Raw genomic sequence first — 15,782 nt, forward strand, 5'->3', positions numbered from 1 at the left:
ACACTGAGTTCCAGTGGGAACTCTCTGAGGCATCTGAGGGGAAAAACATTCATCGGCAAACCCCCTGAGATGTGTCGCCATGGCAACAGGGTTCTCCAACACGACAACGCGCCCGCTGAGTTTCTCAGGAGTATCGCTGCACAAGGGGACGACTTTCAAGGGTACAACCGACAAACCAAACACATTCCTCGCAGCGCGAAGGTTACAAACAACCCATAATGCAACACTCTCCGTAGAGGACCGTATTACTCTCTCCATCCAAAAACTAATTCTGTGTGTGAACATGTCTAATCAATGAATAAAAAACAAACCTGACTTTTTTAAACCATTTCAATAAAAAAATAAAAATAATAAATAAAAAAAAACAATGCTGAGTCTGCGACAAAGAACAAAACCGCAGCCTGTTCACTTCCTGTAATGTTACAGAACAAATTACTGCTGCACACAACCTGGGAAAGGGAAATAAGTTTACTGGCGCTGCGTTACTACAGAACGGGTCTCTGGTTTTAATGAAGAAAAATGTAAATATCATTTTCTTTATTAATCACATGGAGGAAAATTTTTTAATTAAATTCATGAACGGTCCCTCGTTGGAAGGAGATACAGAGAGTTTAAGAAAACAAGAACGCCATGAAATAATCAGAGGAAGAAGAAGAAGAATGAGAAGACGAAGAAGAAGAAATAAAAGAAGAGAAAGAAGAAATAGTCCAGCTTGATTTTGAAGAGACGTCATCGAGGAAACAAGTTAAAAAGTGAAAAATATCTTTCATTTTTCTATTTCTGGTCCTGTTAAACTAGAATCTATGACACGTATTGTTGTCTTGTTTACTGATCAACATGTTTATGTTTGTCCTACAGGTGGCAGTAAACTCCTGTTTTCATCCCTCCTCCTCCTCCCAGCTGATATTATATATTTATTATATTATAATAAAAACGAGAGCGACGTAAGTTCTGCCGTCTTTTCGTCTTCTGTAACTCAGACGACGCCGACGAAAGCACAGAGACAAGGAGATGGAGATGGAGGAGGAGAGGAGGAGGGGAGGAGAGGAGGAAGGAAGGAGGGGAGGAGAGAGGGGGGAGGAGGCCACAGCGGAGACGACTGGAGGTGTCGCCATAGAAACAAAAGGAGGCTCCGCTGATCTCATTAGAGACAAACAGCCAGCGGAGCTCACAGAGACGCTGCCTGTGTTTCAGTTCAGGATTAATCACAGTAAACGATTAACACGAGGACACGCTCCTCCTGATACCGTTAGTAATTATGATTTCTGTCTGGTGGTCATTTGTTTTTTTCTATGAATTCTTTTGAATATTATCTGCTCTATTACAGAATCCCGAGTTTATGCACAATAGCGGAGAGATTTGAATCGCTTTAATCTAATGAAGTCCACCATATAATCCTGCTGTTTTCAAAGGTTGTTGCATTTGGTCGCTTCAGTTTCCTGCTAATGTTTCACAATAAAAGCCTTGTTGGACTGAAACGCTACAGGGCTTTTAATCTGAAAGAGATACAGGAAGTGTTGTATTAATATTACCGTGCAGTAACTTTAAAGAGGGCAAACAGGAGCGGATCAAAAAGAGATGAGGTGACGACTCAATCTGACAGCTTTGACCTTTCTGTTTGTTTTTATTATCTTTCTTGCAGGACAAATGTTTTAGAGATGATTTCATTTTTAAGTACTTAAAACATGTAAAAACATTTCTGTAAAGTTTTTGTGTTTTCTGAACTGTTTTGTAACATGCTTGTGTAATCCCGTGAAATGTTTTTGACCCTCAGGGCCACCGTAGTCGGGGAACTGAACATGGTTTTACAGATGAAGAACTCGTTGTAATAATAACACATTTAACAGTTATGTAAACAGTAAACCTGAATCGTAAAATAATAATATGAATCTTCTTCTCATTCTATTTTCTAGTTAAACATGGTGTTTGTTTGTTTGTCTGTTTGTGTTGATTTACTGCAGTTTTTATACTCAAAAATGTGTATATTGGCCAGTATTAAAGCACAAACGGTGACAAATGGAAGATGCCTGCGTGTTTGTGTGTCTGCGGTTCATATTGTTCTGAAGCACACTGGATGAACATATTTGTCCAGTCAAACATAAAAGCGATAAAAAACGTCTGCAGCGTCTCCGTGACGGACAGTAAGTAGGAATCGATGCTCCAGAGTTCGGGGAGGTGGGGGGGGCGGCCCTCATGTAATGGACATCAGCTTAACATAATGACAGAGCGCGCTCAATAAACCAAACTCATCGCTGTCTGGCATCCAGACAAAGAGATAACACGGCTGAACGGGCGAAAGAACCGATTCTGGAAAGAGAGCATTCAGAGACGGGTGAGTTTGGGCGTGGCGCCCGGCCAGAGTGCATTAGAGGCTCGGCATCATTTGATCCTTCTGTATATAGACACAGCCGTTCAGGGCCCTGCAGCCTTCGAGCTGGTTCTTCCAGTGTGGCCCCCCTCCCCTCTCCTCCCCCCCTGCATATGAAAGCGAAAGCAAAGCAGCACGCGGAGCTACACGGCCGGCAAGCTGAGCGGAGACAGCAGCGGCCGGCTGCCTGCTGGGTCCCGACCCTCCCTGACAACCAGCGCTCAGATCAATCAGCTGTCTGTGAGAGGTGGTGCTGAAGGAGGGGGAGGGGGGGTCAGACACCTCCCAGGCCATCGATCGGCAGCCTCAGACACATCAGTCCAAAAGAAGAGAGAAAAAGAACACATCAGCGCCGACGTTGTCTCGTTCCTGAACCAGCGAGCCGAAGCGAGCCACGGCCGGTTCTGCGGCCGGTTCTGCGGCCGGTTCTGCAGCTCACAGTAATGAGGCGGCACAGACAGGAAGTGACCCGCACGTGCGCTCCGACGAAGCTCCAAAGTTCAGTCGTCAGCGGCGGTTGAGACGCTCGGTGACCGACGACATCCGACCTCAACAAACACCAGCTGATCTCGACACGTCCTCAACATGATTGACAGGAAGATAATCAGAACGACAGATGTTCAATCAACCGGAGAAAGATTTTACACTGTTGAAACTCTTTGATTTTTTTTTTTATATTTACGTTATTGTTTTTGCTGTATAGATTTTGGTGTTATTTGTTTTACATGATTTTTATTTTTTGTACATAAACTTTGCGTGTTTTGAAACATCTCTAGATTTGCTGCGGTGCCGTTAATGACGGGACGTTTACGGGCTGAATGAAGGTCGGCACCGAAGAAATATTGAAGTTGGATCATAATTTACTTATAGTGACATTAAATATCATAATCGCACTTCAGAACTCATGAAAGACGAGTCAGCTTTGCCATTTAAAAGAAAGTGAACATGTGTTTTTGTTTGTTATTGACTACTTTATGTAAACTTTGCCATCTTTGAAGATATAATAATAATTTATCGGTACCAGAAAGGTGATTTCTCTCCGTAATCCAACCGAAGAAGCTGATTGGTTGTTTTCTCTAATCAGGAAATAAAGTTTTATTTAAATGTCTGTTAAAATCAAAGGTGTGATTCACGTCCAAACGAGCTCCCAACCAAACATCTCCTTTATGAGTCGGCATCATAACTGTGAATCTCTACTTGACGTCCCTCGTTATCCCTCGTGGGGAGTTTGTTTGAGCGAAACAACGTACAGAAAGAAAACATTTCCACTGTTAATGAGCAGAGAGCACGTCGGCGTTAAAAGGGAAGCGGGATGGTAAACGGGAACCGCTCACATTTCCCAGCAACAATCCTCCAAGAATAAAAGTCCATTTAGAATAAATGAGTCGCGTTCGAACACGGCTGCCGGTCGAGCACCTCAAAGCCCAGCGGACCTTCTTCGGCGAGAGAGTTTGAAGTACAGACGTCGGTTCTGGGAAGCTGAAGTTATATTTTTAGGAACTTCCTGAACCTGTAAACAAGCTGACATTCATACCGATTCTCACACTTTCACATCCTCCAAAAAAAAAAAAAAAAAAGTCCAAAACAAATGGCGGCTCGCAAAAGAAGTTTTATCAGGACTTTTATGGACTAATGTCGCTTCATAACGAGCTTTATTAAAGCTGGAATATAAACCTGAAGACTTTACTGTGAGCACGCAGCGTGAAATCCGACATACTGAACTCAAGCAGTTTTTACATAAAAGTCGAGCAGTTGTGAGATGTTTCGACCCCCGAGGTAAATTTATTGGCGTCTTCCAGTGATTTGAACCGCTGGAGTTCGGTTTGCCGTCACGGGAAGTTGAAACAGCTGTTTAACGTCCTGCATGGACCGAAGAAGCTTCACTAAGAGTCTGTGAGATGCATCTCTGACAACCCAGGACCATGCACACTTTTAACTAGTTCAATTAAGCACAAAACTCTGATAATCCTCAAACTACGTCATTAATAATGTTCTGGTGTCAAAAAGTTTAAAAAAAACTTCATATTTTTATTTACTAAATGTACCGCTCATGTTTGATTGACAGGCCTGTGGTGCAGTCAGGTTACAGCTATCGGTGGGCGGGACGTAGTATCGTCAGGTTTCCAATCAGATCGGTCAGATTCACCAGCTGGCTCCTCCCCCAGCTCGTCCAAATATGGACACTTCCTGCTCCAAACTAGAAAGATGGTGACGGACAGAATCTGAACTGGAGGATTCATAACGTTCACAAACCAACGATGACATCACTGATGGATGATGACATCACTGATGGATGATGATTGGGAACGTGACTTTTCCATTACTGAATTTTCCGTTAATTTTCAAAGAGATATTTTAATAATAACGGTAAAAAAAAAAATGTAAAAAAAAAAATGTAAAAAGCGAAATTGACCTCCACCAACTACGAACACTTCAGTCATCCACAAGCTTCAGGAAAACGCTGCAAGTTATTTGTGTTGTTATTTCTCGCTGCGTCAAAACCTTATTTATAGAATATCTAGAGTTGAACGGGCCTCAGGTGAAGCACGCTGTAGTAACACGGAGCAACGGCCTCATCAAAGGGAACAAAATGCTCTCTGTAAGCGGTCTAATTCATCCTGCGTGGAACCGGATCAATTATTCATGTGTTTTTGTGGAGGCCCTCCTCTGATTAGAGAGCAGCTCCTGCAGGCTTCCTCCGGGAGACCTGTGGCGGTGCATTAGTGACCGCACGGCCATCACCGTCCCGTCCGCGCTCCGCAGTCCCGATGAAAATCGCTGACGCAGCTTTTTCAGAGCCACGAAGCACCTGATTGGCTGGATGCTGTTCGGAGCTCAGTTTGGTTCACAGGTGATCTGAAACTTAAATGACTTAAATGACTTTAAAATGTCCCAAAAAAAGTATTTTGATTACTTTTTTTAAACATCCTCAATAAAAAATAACAATGAATTATTAATCACACAACAACACACACCTTCGTTGTGTGTTTGTAGCTGAGCGTCAAAGATCAATTAAAAAATAAATAATAAAACAAAACAAAAACAAAAAAAAACAAGTCTTCAGCCGCCAAGAAAACAAAACACGTTCCTTCTCTTCTGGGTTTGAGATGCAGCTCACGATCACACAAGGAGAACCAGCACCGAGAGAGAGAGAGAGAGAGAGAGAGGACGATTTAAACACACACACACACACACACACACACACACACACACACACACACACACACACACACACACACACACACACACACACACACACACACACACCGGCTCTCATCACAACCACACCGATCCCGCCTGTTGCCGCCGGCGACACCGCTCCACCGTCCGGTTCTTGACTCCAACCAGACGGCAGCAGGTGTTCCTCTCAGGTGTACAACGGAAAAAAACTAAACGATACAAGAACGCAGCGACTGCTCAGAGGGAGAAAAAAAGAAAATGCAAACTCGGCATAAAAATCCAGCCTCATTTTTTTCTGTGACGGGAAAAAGTACGAGCTGTTTCCTGTTTGGACGATGAGAGACTCATCAGAGGACATGTTTGAGTCCTCCCACAGTGAGACACACAGAGATCAGAGGACAGAAACACAGCGGAGACCTCTCACACTGAGCTGCAAACAAAACAGCTGCTCAGAAATGAGATAAATAACATGAATGCAATATTTATCAGCTGGAATACAACAGCAGGGGGGGCGGAGCTCTAAAGAGTGAGAGATTAAAAGTGCTCCAGTTTCACACCGGGTCGAGTTATATACGAGGTTCAGACTTTGATTCTACAGAAAACACCAATTGAGAACGTAAACCTGCTTCGTCTGCTGTATTCCTGACGGGAGGTATTTTTAAAAAGGTATATTTCAAGGATGTGTGAGAAATATTTCCATCGCCTGACGAGCTCTCCTGAGCTGTGTGTGTGTGTGTGTGTGTGTGTGTGTGTGTGTGTGTGTGTGTGTGTGTGTGTGTGTGTGTGTGTGTGATCCGGTTTGAGATCCAAACGGAAGCTGCTTTGATCCGCCGGCTGTAAAGAGGAGAGCTGAAGTGAATCTATTCCGTTCGCGTTCGGCTCGATACGCTATCGATCGTGGTAGGAAGCAGCGAGGAGGCAGATATACGCTCGTATTAGCGACTCCCTACATCTTACTGGGACTCTGGTGGAGGCCGGGCCGGGCCGGGCCGGGCCATGAAAGGTGGCTCTGAGAGGAAACGTGACAGATGGCATGTTTAAGATGTTACTATGAACACCGATGAGCCAAAACGTTATGAGCAGATGACGTTAATGATGTCGTATGTATCGCAGTGTTCTTGAAGCAGGAAGTGACCATGTTTGGACGAGCTGGTCTTCTTGAATCTTCTTTTCTAATGAATGAGGGATTATTTTCAGATGGACCTCCAGAAAACTAAGAAGAAGGAGTGACTTTAGCTAACAACACCGAGATAACTGATGGACACATTTTATTCACTTTGGATTTGATGAGAGAAGTTGAATGGGAGTCTATGGAGCCGGAGGCTTTTTGGAGCCGACCTCTAGTGGCACTCGCTGGTATTGCAGCTGAAGACACTTCTGGATCAGAACCATTTTACAGACCTGAAGCTACGAACTCTTTTATATCCAGTCAGTGAGCTGACATGATCTACGAGGACACTATGCCCCGCCCACCTTCACCACAGACCTGTCAATCAAAGATACACGCGCCCCCAAACTTACCACTTTTTGAGGCCCTAATATCTAATTAATGACGGGAATATTTTATAGCATATAAACTTTATATTTCATGAGAGAAGTTGAATGGGAGTCTTTTTTTGGAGCCAGCCCCTAGTGGCTCTCGGTGGTATTGTGTTTATGGCACTCACTTGTCAGACCTGTCTATAACAATGAACTGCACGCTTATCGTCCAATCAGACTTATTTTGCCGAGCGCAGCATCATTATTACAGATATGAATGATTTCCTGGTAAAGACCCGAGCTGTACTAAAAACTGAATGGTCTTTTAAATAAAAAAAATCCACATTAAAACACTTAAATCCTGCAGTAGATGAAGCTCCTCGTATTCTTGGATGACGCTGTACCTTTTAGTTGTTTTTTAAGTCCTGTTTAGTCGTCTGAACCAGTTTTCTAAGTGAGCCAGCGAGCCGTTTGACAGCTGCCGTGTAAAACATCTGCAGTAAATAAAAGGCGGAGACGCCACTTCGTCCGGCCGCCGTCACCTCCCAATAATGAGGAGCATCACTCTGGAAAACTCTCCCTCTTGTTACCGACGCCGGGACTGTCACCCTCTCCTCCTCCGAGGCGGATAAATAACGAGCCCGACGCCCCGCTGCCTTCACCTCCCTTTTCCTTTTGGGGATTTATGGGAAATGCATTCTGGGAAACACACGGAAAACACAGACCGAAGTAGGAGAGGCATAAATCAACTTAACAAAAGGATACCTGGAAATAAATAAAATGTGCTGAATATCACAAATTTATGATGGAACAAAAATAAAAATCTGGAGTTCAGATCAGACTTTGTGTTTCCTGAGGAATCAATCGAGGAACTGAATAATTAATAATAACAACAGAGTTCAGATCGAAGCGTTCTTGATCTGATCTCGTCCAACGGAGCAAAAGGAAGAAAAAACCTTCACGAAACAGATGAAACAACAAACTGAGACAATTTCACGACTTCGCATCCGACCTGAAAAAGTTTCAGAAGCATTTTGTCTGCTTTGTTTTCTGGACTTTTGTGTTTCTGTCGTTTTTAAAACGTCGTTAAATTATTTCCTTTTTGTCAGTTTTGTGTTTTAATATTGTGTGTTTCCTACTTTGTGCTTGCAGCCTGCAGACAAAGTTTATAGTTGCGTTTTTTAGTCATGAATTAATTATGTCGTAACTATTTCACATGTAATATCAGCTCATCATTTCAATACATTTCCATTTGGTACGTTGTGTTCAATACTAATTGTTCTGAATATTTACAGGATACAAAAACAAAAAAGCAATAATTATTTACTCAGTTTACATATTTTTACTTACAAACTTAATTTTTGATTGCAGTGCAAGAAATTAGCTTTTAAAACTGTGTTTTTTTTTTGCTTGCATAATAAAGACTTCATGATTTGATGATAATAATAATAATGAGCACTAATGTCGAACAGCTTCGGGTTTCCACGCCAGCAACATCCTGCAGGAAACGGACGTCATCGCGGAGAAGTGATTTGTTAGCATGTGTGCATGTTTAATAAGTGCACCGGGGCTGCACACACACACACACACACACACACACACACACACACACACACACACACACACACACACACACACACACACACGCGTGTGCGTTCGGCTGCACACGGGCTCGACCCTGCCGATGCAGCACGGCACCGATGAGACGACCAGACCGAGCCTGTAATGGCCGCCATTCACCACCCGCCCTCAATTATGGTTATCATGTCAGCCTGGTCAGCTCCAATTCAATTCGGGGCCACTCCCATCCACACACACACACACACACACACACACACACACACACACACACACACACACACACACACACACACACACACACACACACACTGGAGGAGGCCCTGACAACCTTCAACAGCCCGTTGCCATTCAACACACACGTACTCACACAGCTCACATTTACACAACCACAGAAGAAGAAAATGCTGCTGCCTCGTGGTTTCTGCACGCGTCAGCGTATCAGTCCCACGTACATGTGACTAGCCGATGTTTACCGTGTCGTGCGTGTACGAAGGTGTGTGGAAGTGTTTGGAGATCTAAATAAGCAGAAATCATAAGTTTCAGAAAGTCTGACGGAGATGAAGCGACGAGCCGGTCGAGATGCTCTGAGTCACGTTCAACGTTTCAAAGAGGGGGCGGAGCTACACCGTCAGAGACCGAAGAAGAAGGAGCGTCAGGTCAGGAGACACCAACTGTTTGGTTTTTTTACATTGGTGGGAGTTGTGCAACCGTGAACTCGTCCCCCAGAGTCAGACTGTCAACACCGAGTTCCACCGGGAACCTTCTGAGGCGTCGGAGGGGGAAAACATTCGCTGCAAAGCCACCTGAACGGTGGCGCCATGGCAACAGGGTTCCCCAACACGACACCGTTGGATCAGTCCTTTGATTGGAGTTTGTTACACTGAAAAATGTATAAAATATTTCCAAACTTTAAGAGGAAATAAGCCAAAAAATGTGACTTTTTAATGTCAAATGTATGATTTGATAAAATAATCCAACAACAGTGTCCAACAGTGTCCAACAGTGTCCTAAAGTCTGAGGACAAAGCTCCAGATTCATTCAGAGACTCCAACAGAATCTCTGCAGCAGAAACCAGACTCGTTCTGCTGGATGCCGTTTGTCTGATTCTCCTCCAACTGCTTCCCCTCGTTTCCAACCGACGGGAACGAAGGCCCAGCGACTCCCTGTGACTTCCAGTGGGAGGAGGAGGAGAGGGGGAGGGGGGGGAGGCGCACACACACACACACACACACACACACACACACACACACACACACACACACACACACACACACACACACACACACACACACACACACACACACACAGCACTATTCCCGTACTCGCTTTCTCCAGCCGGCACCGAGGGATCGTCTGTTTACTCCAAAGATCGTCGTTCACCCGGTAAAAAAATAAAAAATGTGTTGGTTGTAGTTTACAGCATTTATTACTTTAGGACTTTTTAACTGGTGGTCATAAAAAATATATATAAATATTTGTTGATATTTGTCCTTCATATTATATTGACAAATCAAATCACGGATTAATTCAGAACAACTGATTATGAGAACAAAACAGCTGAAAGATAAAAACTTACGAAGCTTCGAGGTTTTTCTGTGAAGTGTGATCGATCAATCGAATGATTGTTTTTATTCAGGCATGAGGCCAAAACATGGAGGTGAAAACCTCCAACCCGATGAATTTAAGTAACTCAAGTAACGAATAAATAGTTCAAAGATTCAGTTTCTGAAAGTGGAAGAAAACAAAAAGACAGCTGGACTGAATAATAAAGAACGTTTTCATCTTGTTGTTTTTTTTGGTTCAGTCCACCGAGAAGGTCAAAGTTTATCTGACATTTATTAATATTACTATTTATGACTCTGTGTATCAGGGTTACGTGGTTGCTTAGCGACGGACGATCATGTCTCTCAAAAGTAATCGAGCGAACTTCGGACTCATCGGTGACATCATCAGCCAACACGAGCTCCACACACCGTACGGACACCGTCTCATCGGTCGCGCCTTCGACTTCAACTCAAAACATAAATAAAGTCAAAAAAAAAATTTAAAAAAAGTGGTCATTGCTGGGAAACGTGTTTGTTTTTTCATCATCTGGAATCACGAAGCACCAAAAAAAAAAAAAAAGACATCATTTCTGCACCGTTCACACCGATTTCCTTCTGTTGGTTTGTTTTTTGCACGTCTAATGCAGAACAACTGCACCTTATCAAGACAGGAAGAAAACACCCCGCCATCTGGAACGGCCTCTATTGATCATTAGAAATGCAACACACACACACACACACACACACACACACACACACACACACACACACACACACACACACACACACACACACACACACACACACTCCCCCCCCCCCTCATTAATGGCCGCTGCCCATCAGCTCCGTCAGTTAGCAGCTGTAGAAGCCATTAGGCCGGCGCTACTCACCCTGTTAGGACCACCACAAAGTCCATTACATTCCAGCCATTACGCAGGTAGGAGCCTTTGTGAAAGGCAAAGCCCAGAGCGATGATCTTGATGCCGGCCTCGAAACAAAATATTCCAATAAAGTAGGGCTCGGTGTCGTCCTGCAGAGAGAGCAGAGGATTTCTGAAATGTACTTACAATCACAGATACAGATACAGTTCACATGATGCTTTAACACCCTGAAGATCAGCCGGACACTGAAAACTCTTCTCTTCTGCTTTATTTTTGCAGATTTTATATTTTCCATGATTTTAAAAACTCTTTTATTTGTAATCTGGCTCCTTTTAAGCCGATAAAATGAAGAACTGTCATAAAGAAGTATTTAAAGATGGTAACTTGTGTAAAAAAGAATCATAATAGGTGGGTTCGATACTGAAAATATTCGAGCCACTGTGGTTTTCCAGTATAGGTGGGCGGGGCATAGTGTCAATCAGATCCACCCCTCGCTTCCTCCTCCCAGATCGCCCAAATAAGGTCACTTCTGGTTCCAATAAAGACAAACTGGAGCTTTTAAAACGAGACGTTCAAAAAACGGACGTGTTTCTAACGTTAAACCCGAACTTGTGTTTTTGGCTTTGAATATTTTCATTTTTTGGGGGTTTGTCAACATTTTATCATAGAAGATGATAAATAGAACAATTTCTTCTGGTTCTAAGAGACTCCGATGGGCTTTGTGTTGTTGTTTTTTTCAATTTTTGGGGACATTTAACAGATTCACCAATTAACGTCTTGATGGCATAATAATTGTGAGATTAATGGGTGATGAGAGTGATGATGATCTGCAGCCCTCAGAGCCTCCAGATGGTCCATGAGACAAGAGAGGCTGCACGACACGGACCTGATGACACGTCTGATCGCTCGCTGTCGAGCCTGTCGGGGGGAAGTGCTTCTACAGTGACGTCAAATACAAAGAAATATGACAACCGGCGCGTCGTACTCACCAAACGCTCCGACATGGGGGTTTTGTCGGAGGCCGGGAGGTGTTGCTCCAGAGCCAGCACGATGCAGTTGGCTATGATGGTGGCCAGGATCATGTACTCAAACGGAGTGACGACAGAGAGTCAAGGAAAGCCAACACACAATCAAAAAAAAAAAAAGGAAAACTAAAACCAGACTTTCTGAGCCGCAAGCTGCCGTGAAAAGATTTCGGTAAACGACGGCTTTCGGCTCGTTTCTCTTAATCGTAAGAAAAAAAAGAACGGAGCTTCTTGATATCGGACCGGGAGACGTTAACGACGGCATCAAAACACAACACGAAGGAGGTCCGACTTCCAAACTACATACGAACTCTTAAGAGGCTTTTCTTCCACAATTAAGTCGCCTCAAAAACTGTTTTTCTTTTTCGAGCTCTTTGTGCTCTAAATGGACACAATTCTCCCACAATGCAATGCACAAGAGCTGCTAAAGAAAGTTTGGTATTGATTATAAGGGGAACGGAGACCGTGTTGGTTGCTACACGAGGTATTTCCAAACGTTTGTGGAAACCTTTTTGGTTTTTGGAGCTTCTTCCTCAAGCAAATTTGACATTTCTCAAATAAAAATATGCATATCTGTATAAAATTTTCAAAACATTTTCAAAAGCAAATGTGAATGTATTTTCTGCTGCTCAAATTCAACGGACCTTTTTATGGATACTGACATCAGTTTATGAACTATTTTTCCACTTAATAATGCATCATTTCCTACTTTTAGATTCTTAAAAACATGAATATAACCAGCAGGTCTTTACAACTTTCTTCATTTTCCCTGATAATTAATATCAAAGTGCTTCAGACTTTTTTGGGGGAAAGAATCCTTGTAATTAATCACCAGCTAGTTTTCAGAAAAGTTTACAAGAAATTAGCCTGAAACATCAGAAACACTGGATCCTAACATTTCCCACAATGCAATGCCAAACCATCTTGCATTAAAGCATTGCTTGCCCACCACCCCCCCCCCACCCCTCTGCCTCATTAATGCCATCTAACTCCACATCCTTGATTTATAATGCAGACTTCCTGTTTCATCTTTAAGCCTCAAGAAACCCCGATGATGACATCACCGGGGTTTATTTCATTTTCTAGACCTCCCTCCATATTTACAGAAGCTGTTACGAGTGAACCGAATTAAGGTTTACGTTTGGAGGAGCGCTCCTTTAAAACCCTGAACAACCTCCGACTCATTCACTCGTGAGAGAAAACAGAAAACAGGATCACACGCACATCTTTTTCCCGTCAGATAAAAGCAGCCGTCGCCGCCGTCCTGTCTCCAGCTGCTGGGAGCCTCATCAATATGCAGCATTTCTGCAGCATTGAGCACCACCAGAGTTTCTGCTTATTTTTAAACACGTTACACGCAGATTTTGCACGGAAAGATTTGGGCACCCCCACCCGCCCCCTCCCTCCCTCCCTGCACCGGTCCAGCTCCAGGTACCGGGCCTCCAGCTGCTCGAAGGGGCCCACGATACATCATCCTGCAGCGGCGCCGCGGTCGCTCTGCATCGGGGGGGTAAAGGGCTCCGTAATGCACTGCGACATCAAAGCGTGATGAACGTGTGTTCGGCACCGAGGGGTAACCGACCGGCGGCTTAAGCAACGGAGGGCCATTACACAACTTAATGGGAATTAATTGCAACGTCTGCAAAATGCTCATTAACATAAACCAGTGAGGTTTTTCTTTTTCTCCCTCAGAGGGGAATCGACATTTTATCAACAGGTGGCCCGTCACTCGCTGCAAAGCTAGATCTGTTACAAAACCTGCACCGGCTGCTTCGTCTGAAACCTGCTGCATTTGGTTGCTCCAGCCTTGTTTTGTTTGGCGTCACACCCATGCAGACTGCCACCGCCTCGCTGCTGAGGAGAGCCTCGCCGTGTCGCTGGGAGTTCAGCACCTTGGACAGCACCACCTGCAGAGAGCAGCCAGGAACTGTGACATCAAGTTGAAAAACAAGATCTCTCTGGAGCCAAAATCCGACTGCACGGATTCACCATGAGAGTGACCGGGATGTCTGATCTGACCGCAGGTTTCCCTCCATATGACCACAACAGACCGGGGAAAAAACGGGAACACTGACACGATACAAAACCCTGTGATAGAGGACGTGGTGTTAAACCGATGTTTGAACTTTGTCAGAACACCAAACAGCTCATTGTGAACTCAGGATTCACAAAATGTAAACAATTAGAGTTGCTTCTCTGTGCCAAAAATATGAAGGAAAAAAACCATGCAGAACTCCATTGGAAATTTGTCTATTTAAGATTCTGTAGTCCGTGAGCAGTTGTGGCCCACATACATCTAAATATGCACTTTTCTAGTTTATGGATTAGCAGGATATTTATTGCACAGAAAACCAACAAAAAACTCCCAGCTTTGCAGCCTACCGCCCTTCCAACTATATTCAAGACTGGGGAAACAATTATGGAAGTTTGAAATTTAAGCGATAGTAAACCTTCTTTTCTTGTTGTATGTAAGACGAATTAAAGAGAACAATCTTTGCTTTAATCGGAGATCCTGTTTTATGTCCTACATGTTAGTGTCTTCTTGCTGGTGAGAAAGAAACCTTAAATGGACGTATTTTCCAATGGAGTTCGGCCGTGGTGATCAGTGTTTAGACTGGAAGGATATGGCCATTCGGTGATCTTTTTGGCATATTTCCGAATGAAATTATCCTCGCTGAAGATGAACAGAGAGCGGTTAACGGTGAGGCAGCTCTGCTTGACTGGGATGGGGTTGTAAATGGCCATGGTCCGGGCTCTCTGGGCTATCGACTGCTTGTACACCCTCGGGCCCCCCGGAAGCCCCGGCGGCCGGACGGCCCCTCTGGCCTGGCCCGCGGGACCGCTGCCCCCGTAGCGGCTGGACACCTCGTCTTCAAAGCGAGCCATTCTGGCTTAGCGCGGATCTTGCTGGAGACACCAAAACTGACGGCAGAAAACAAATGGAGAAGAAGCATCACAACGCACACCGTCGTCCCGTCCGCCGGCAGGTCCTCCAGGTGCGTGTCGCGGCCACGAGCAGGAGAGTCAAACATTCACCACGACGCCAGGACGAAGGAGGAGGCTCTTCTTCATCACTCCTTAGCTCCTCGCCGCCGTCATGCCGGCGTGAAATTGTTGCTCAAAGTTTAGACGGTCACATCCCATGATGGCTGGTTTTCATGGGTGTTCTTAACGCCTGCCTGCCTCACCCCTCCTCACCCCTCCTCACCCCTCCTCACCTCCGGGTCCTCGAGGGGGAAAAGCTCAACACACACCGGCGTCAACGCTACAAGTCCGCGCTCGGAGGAGGCGCCGTCCACACCAGACTCCGGGTACAAAACGGCCACTTTAACGCAGAGGGGGGGAAACCGTCACGGTGCCGAGTCGGGACCCGTCACGGTGCCGAGTCGGGACCCGTTTCCCTCCACAAACCGAACCGCCGCATTTCTGTCCCCTCCTCCCCGAAACACAACCGCCCGAGTCCGCTGGGGGTTGAACGACTCTTTGAAGTCGCTCGAGACGCTGAAGAAGCAAAACAATTTAAAACAAGTGGCGCCGCCGTCGGTTTCTTTGTTGTTGTTGTTTGCTCGGCGGAGAAAAGAGAAAATCACGGCGAGCTGCTTGTTTCCACGAAGTCTCCGTTACCGTGAATGACGGAGACAGACGGCACTTTTCTCCGCCACAGACCCCCACGTGACCGGCAAGACGCCAGCCAGTGGCTCCACCTGGACCGGCCCTGTTTCCA

General features: G+C 44.9%; 1 protein-coding gene across 1 annotated transcript in view; it reads right to left on the reverse strand.

Annotated features, from left to right (window-relative positions):
- The window catches only part of cacna1ba (calcium channel, voltage-dependent, N type, alpha 1B subunit, a), a 77,952-nt gene extending 62,171 nt beyond the window's left edge, over positions 1-15,781 (reverse strand). Inside the window, exons 1-3 of the mRNA XM_069720072.1 lie at positions 14,685-15,781; positions 12,023-12,128; positions 11,043-11,182 (exon numbers count right to left, since the gene is read on the reverse strand). Of these exons, the coding sequence (XP_069576173.1) occupies positions 11,043-11,182; positions 12,023-12,128; positions 14,685-14,944 (506 nt within the window). The 5' untranslated portion in view covers positions 14,945-15,781. The remainder of the gene's footprint in view (positions 1-11,042; positions 11,183-12,022; positions 12,129-14,684) is intronic.
- Position 15,782: the final 1 nt, after the last annotated feature.

Source organism: Brachyistius frenatus, unplaced genomic scaffold (genome assembly GCF_029030835.1).
Source record: "Brachyistius frenatus isolate BFR_SWC_R1_liver_20210118 unplaced genomic scaffold, ASM2903083v1 Contig_231, whole genome shotgun sequence".
NCBI classification, from domain to species: domain Eukaryota; kingdom Metazoa; phylum Chordata; class Actinopteri; family Embiotocidae; genus Brachyistius; species Brachyistius frenatus.